The sequence below is a fragment of the Hipposideros armiger genome, unplaced genomic scaffold, assembly GCF_001890085.2.
Source record: "Hipposideros armiger isolate ML-2016 unplaced genomic scaffold, ASM189008v1 scaffold_332, whole genome shotgun sequence".
In the NCBI taxonomy this organism is placed as follows: Eukaryota; Metazoa; Chordata; class Mammalia; order Chiroptera; family Hipposideridae; genus Hipposideros; species Hipposideros armiger.
The window spans coordinates 1,745,845-1,752,077 of NW_017731682.1; the positions used below are offsets into that span (position 1 = coordinate 1,745,845).

At 44.4% G+C, this 6,233-nt stretch overlaps 1 protein-coding gene across 1 annotated transcript in view; it reads right to left on the minus strand.

Annotated features, from left to right (window-relative positions):
• Positions 1-1,193: 1,193 nt before the first annotated feature.
• The window catches only part of FGF6 (fibroblast growth factor 6), a 10,873-nt gene continuing 5,833 nt past the window's right edge, over positions 1,194-6,233 (minus strand). Inside the window, exon 3 of the mRNA XM_019660977.1 lies at positions 1,194-1,442. Coding sequence (XP_019516522.1) covers positions 1,266-1,442 — 177 coding nt within the window. The 3' untranslated portion in view covers positions 1,194-1,265. The remainder of the gene's footprint in view (positions 1,443-6,233) is intronic.

Sequence of the window (6,233 nt, forward strand, 5' to 3'; positions counted from 1 at the left end):
CATTTATAGTCACTTGGGGAACCTCTGATTTAAATGTTCTCAAAGGACAGGAGGCTAAGAGACATTGTACAGCAAGGAACTGCTTCAGCTTGGCTGCTTGATTTCACAGGATAGGTCGTTCTTCTCCTACTGTAGGGGGTCAGAAGGGGTGAGCTCCGGACATCATGGTGCCCATTCTATTGCAAGCAAGCACCAGTGTGGATGTGAGATGAGGACGACCGAGAAGGAAGTGCAAGTATCAGATGAGAACTTGGGTGAGTTTCCTGGACATAGCTGGAGAGGAATTATCATCTGGCATCTAAAGCCTCTCTACTTCCTTCATGCCCTATTTTGCACCCCTACACCCCTCGCCAAAGAGGTTGCCATTATTAGGATCCTTGTCATCTGAGGTTAAAATAAGACCTAGTTCACAGTGAGGAAAAGTTATGGGCAGGCAGCCTGGCCTCGCTTGTTCTTGGAGCCACACACAGCATCGAATCCTTCAAGAAGAACGGCTCTCCATAGAACATCCAGTCCTTCCCGCTGCTTCCTGCAGGCCTTCTCCAACCGCCCAAGACACTGCTCTGCCCCTTTCCTCCAAGAAGGGTATCACTTCTCCCCGCAGCTACCCTGACAATGCACCTCAGTGTCCCCAGAGCCCTCGCAGGCAGGAAGGTTGGAGTGCCTGCTCACTTTCTTTCTGGTTTGCAGTAAATCTTACTCCCGCTCACCCTGCCCTCTCTGTACTTAGAGGACAGCTGTTCCCTGCCACCCATGTAACCCGTGCAGCCAGCAGCCTCTGAATGGAAAGATGATTGGAAGGAGGCAGACTGGGAGTACACATCAATCCTGCTGGTTTGACAAGTGACATTCTTGCAGCCACATGCCTGCAGCGATGATCCTGGCGGAAAAAAACCTGATGCTCTGAAATGCCTTTGCTCTGACAGTACATACAAAGATGTATGGCTATACATCAACACACACATCCTTCCACCCTGGGCTTTTCCTGTGCACAAGGTCACATTCTACAAGTATCACCTGCACCTTCTTTCCTCAGGCGAGGTCAGAGCATGGGCTCCATTGCCATTCTAGAATGCTGGCTGCAACCCCTCACTTGGATGGGTTACATGTCATGGGGTCTGGTGGCCAATGAAACCAACTCAGGTCTCCCTGAGCGTGAGAGAAGCCTGACTCAGGAGTCATGGGGATGAGGGGAATTGTTCACTTGTGCAAAATCCCCATAGAAAAGACGTCGCTGTCAACCTGTGAGCCTTGTTTCGGGGCTCTTATATCCTGGGGAGGAAGTGAGTGACAGTCATGATTGGGGACACCTTGCTGCCCCGCTTTACCCGTCCATATTTGCTCAGTGCGATGTAGGTCCCTCGGTGCAGGTCTGACTCATAGGCGTTGTAATTGTTAGGCAGGAGGGTTTCTCTGAACTTGCATTCCTCTTGGAAGCTGGGCTGTGAAAGAATGGACAAACAGCAGAGGCTCAATTATAAATGAGGCACAGCAGGCCCCTCTGCTGGGTGCCCTTCCCTTCCCCTTTGTAAGACAACTCCTGTGAAATGGAAGCCATCCTAGGTTAACAGAATTATGAAAGGTTCGAACAGGAAGAGACTTCAGAACTCTCATGGCCCCTCTCACCTTCCCTCCTTTACAATGAGGAAGCCAAGGCCCAGAAACATATATGTTTCTGGTGTGTGTCACATGGGATAAGTCTCCTGACTTTCGGTTCAAGGCACTTTCTACTAAGCACCTAAGCAATCATTTATTCCTTTCAGGAAAAGGGCCAGAAAAGAACAGAATAGGCTGTCTTCCCAGGTCCACGGTGAGAGGTAGTCTAGTGGAGCAGGATTAGGAGTGTGGGGTTCTAGTTAGTGGCTTTTCCACTTCCTAGTTGTGTAACCCTGAGCAGGCTCCTCCTTTTTCAGCCTAGGTTCCTTTTCTGCAAAATGTTGTGGGGAGTGGTTAATGGCGGGGTGAAGACAGATGACCTCCTAAGCCCTTCTCAGTCCTTCTGTTGAATATGGTAAATGGTAACTCTTTCCACTTGTGTTGCTATGGTAACTCTTTCCACTTGTGTTGCTATGGTAACTGTTACCTTTTTCACTTGTGTTGCTATGGTAACCCTTTCCATTTGTGTTGCCTCACTCTGTCTTTCCCAGTTTAAGATCCAAGTTTGTTATCCCTTAAAAAGAGATTTTGACTTTGACCCAGAACATGTCCGGTAGCTCCTAGACAGTCATACTTCTCCAGGGAAGTGCAGGAACAGAGATGGTGAGGAGCAGCAATTTTTATGGGGAAAAGAACCTGCTTCCCTGAGTGACAGGTGGTGCCATGGAGTCTGTGGCCAATGATAAATCGCTAACTTGGTAGAGGACGCTGGGTGGACCACCTGTTCAGAAAATGAGTGCTGGACTTCCTGTCACACATCAAGAAGTTCAGTCCCAATAAATCACCCAAGTCCGCCTTGATTCCTAGAAAAAGGGCCCTTTCCTTCCCAAGCCTGCCTTGGTTCCTGCCCTGAGGGAGGCTGGAGGGATTTCTGTGCTTTTGACCGGGAGGTGCTCCGAGGAGTTTGGAGAAAGAGAGCAAGATGGGAGTCAGGAGACCTGGGATCTAGACTTTAAAAAATAAAGAATGAAACAGAGAAAAGTAAGTGGAGTATAATTTCTGACTCCTTCCTGCTGACTGAGGCCATCAGCTATAAAAACAAACAAGCAAAACAAAGCAAACGAATAAACCCCACTCAATGGCTGACACTGGCTGTGCCAGAGGTGTTGTTCAACCTTCTGTAGAGGAATTGTACTAGGAGCTCCCTGACCTGGCCAGCTGTGGGCATGATGAGAACCTGTTCCTGTTATGAACGGAAGGTGATAAGCTGGCTCACCAGGGCTCCCAGACGCCCCAGGACTTTGAGTTCACCTCTCAGACAGCTTTTAAAACCAGGTGTGACAGGTTCTTCTTCCCGAATAGATTCCAAGTTCCTTGAGACAAGGGTTGTGCCTTGTTAAGTACGTGATGCTGAATGAATGATGACTGAACAGGGGCAATACTGAAATAGACAGATAACCCCGTGTGGCTGGCTCTTTTGATGCAGGATGGGAGTGAGCTACTGCTGAATGCATTTCCCTCTCCCCCCTCACGCACCTACTTGAGTGTTTACAAAGCAATTTCACATGATGTTAGTTATGAATGTGGAAGCTTTCACCAGCCACCATCAACTGGTTCCTTGGTACCATCTAGGGAGTTTTTATAAGCTTTCCTTTCCCTGGTTATGGGTGCTCAACCAGTGTTTGTGGAAGGAAGGAAGGAAGGAATATTGCAAAGATAGGAAAAATAAACGAATCAAAGTAGGTAAAGAGCGAATTTGAGCAACAGCTTTGAGGTTAGACTGATGATGATTCCCCTCTTACTTAGCTATGTGAACTTGGGCAAATTATTTAACCTACTAAGCCTCAGTTCCCTCATTTGTAAAGTGAGAGCAGTAAGAATAATTAAGCCATAGAATCGGAGTGAGCATTGATTGAAATAACGCATGGGAAGTCCTTGATCTAATGCCTGGCACATAGTAAGATAAAAAGTAATTGTTATTACTATAATTATTCTTTTCCAACTGAATCATGAACTACTGTCCATTAAAAGTCTTAAAAGACTGTGTCTTATCCTGGATCACCATTTCTGCGAAACTTGTTGTGGATTATTGAACAATTTAGCAATTACGCTCTCCAATCATTGCCTGAATGATAGGGAGGCAGTGAGCTTGCATGAGAGAACGCAGAGCTAGGGCGAGCAGAGGCGGAGGCTGGCTCCGGAACTGCAGTCTTCAGGGCTTCTTGGGACCACGGGTTCTTTTACCAGTGCATGGGCTGTGGAGTCAGCTACAGGATCTAACATTGTTGATGGGCAAAGCTTTGCAGCAACAATGCTAGGAGAAAATAGACCCAGGATTGATTATAAAAGTTAAATAGAGATAAAGCTACACTGATTAAAAGTTTGGTGCAGGTCAATGAACAAAATAGAAAGTCAGGAAGTAAACCCAAACACGCATGAAATAAAAATGGATCTGAAATGAATAGAAAATAAAAATGGCACTCAAATCACTGGAGAAAACGTGGTGTTGGTAATAATAACTATAACAATAGCAATAATAGTTTGATGTATGACTTAATTTCTTACATTAAAACAAATTCCAAAAGAAGCAAAAATTTAAATGTACAAAAGAGAACCTTAAAAATCCAGAAATTAAAAAAAAAAAGTCAGGAAGGTCTTTCTAAATAGGGCACACACAAAAAAGTAGAAGCCATAAAAAACCCCAAAACAAATAAATTTGACTCTGCCTGGAAAATATTTTAAAACCCTTAAACAAAATAAAAATATAAATAGCAGACGGGATAAAAAATAATTTCCAATGCATTGTATCTTGTAATATATTTGCAGCAGAGAAGACATTTTGTTACTATAACATATTCAGAACCCTTAACTCACTGAAAAAAATGGATGTTTATGAACAGACAATTCGCAGAAAAATAAATACAAATAGCATTTAAACATAAGATACTATGCCTAATAAGAGAAATGTAAGCGATAGCTGTGAGATACCATTTTTAATTGTTGGATTACAAAGGGAACAATGTTTGATAACATGCTTTCATTGGTGAGGGCGCTGAGACTAGGAATTCTCCTTTAATGTCTGTTATTGTGTAAATTGTTATAAACTCTATAAAGAGCAGTTTGACAATACCTATTAGAATTAAAAAAAATGATTATAGCTTTAATCAGTAATTCCGCTTCTAGGAATATATCTTATGGATACATTCCTCCCGCATTATTTATAACAGTAAAACACTGAAACAGCCCAAGAGTCAATTAGGAGGAGTGGCTATCTCAATTAGGTACATTCACACAGTGGAATACTATAAGAAACCTCTTTGTATATTGACTTGAAATGGTCTGAAAGATATATTGTTAAGTGAAGAAACAAGGTTCCAAACAGTATGTATAGTATGCTCCTGTTTGTGTGATTAAAAAAAAAAAAGTGATACCAGCATGTGCACACACCCAGGGACACAGGCTCTTCCTGGAACTGTGTGCAAGGAACTGGTGGCAGTGGCTGTCTCTGCGGAGGAAAGAGGTGGCTTCAAGACGACAGTGAGAAGGAGGCTTAACTTCCATGGCATATCGTTTTGTATTTGTTTTCCCCCTTAAACCATGTTCATATATTACCTAGTTATATAAGTAGATTAAAAAAAATAGAAAAGGAGATCATAGAAGATGGGCCAGGAAGTGAAGTGAGAGGCCGTTTGTATCAGAAACTGGCAGTCTCCCCCTCTTCTGTCCTTAATAGTCCCCTCTCCACCTACCGCTTTCCCCTCTGTTCTAACTTTGTATGTCCCTGGAGAGTAACCGCCCTGTTGATTTCCAGGAGAATTCATTTCTAATCTGGATGGTGGTTAGGAGGGGGGTTTCATGTGTGGTTTGCAAACTCTAGAAAGGGAATCAAATCTTGGGGCAGAGGGTGGGGGAAGAGGAGGGGAAGGAGGAGGAACTGAGCGATTCTGGCCAGAAACTCTGAGGGCATTCACTCATATCCTCCGTTCTAGAATGTGCCCAATTTAGGAATCCAGCCTTTCCTAGTGTCTGAGTCTCCTATGACATATTTGTATAAATGTGCATGATGGTGGTTTATACATTGGGTTTTGCTCTCTTGTCATCAGATTTCGATTATTCAAATCCTCATCACCCCCTTTTTTCAAGTTCCTGACTTGTCGCGTTATTTTTTTTTCCATCCTGTCCCTTTTATCTCGCTTATCTCATACTCCTAGCCTTCCCCAGCACCCTGTACAAAACTAAGATGAAAAAGAGAGCCGGGTGAAGTTTACTGTAGAAGCCCTCCCTACCTTTCCCTAGCCCATCCCTTTCAGCACCGCCCCCCCCCCCCATCCTTGGGGCTCAGGTGGCATCCAGGCCTATGGTAGGAGGCCAAGATGACTTCCCTGAACGCTTTGATGCATCCGATGTATCAGGCTGGTGGGATTTTCCTGCTGCCCAGATGGCTGCTCCAGCTGGTGTCCTGACCCAGCCCCTTAATTCACATCCACCGCTTCCCCAGCTCTGAGCTCTCATGGCTTAGGAATGTTGGCTCCTCAGCTCTAGTGAGAAAAACACTCGCGCCAAATGAACGCTGTGATAATAAAAGTAGCTACCGTATATTATTACTTGAACAAATGAAAATAATTCCACTGGATCAC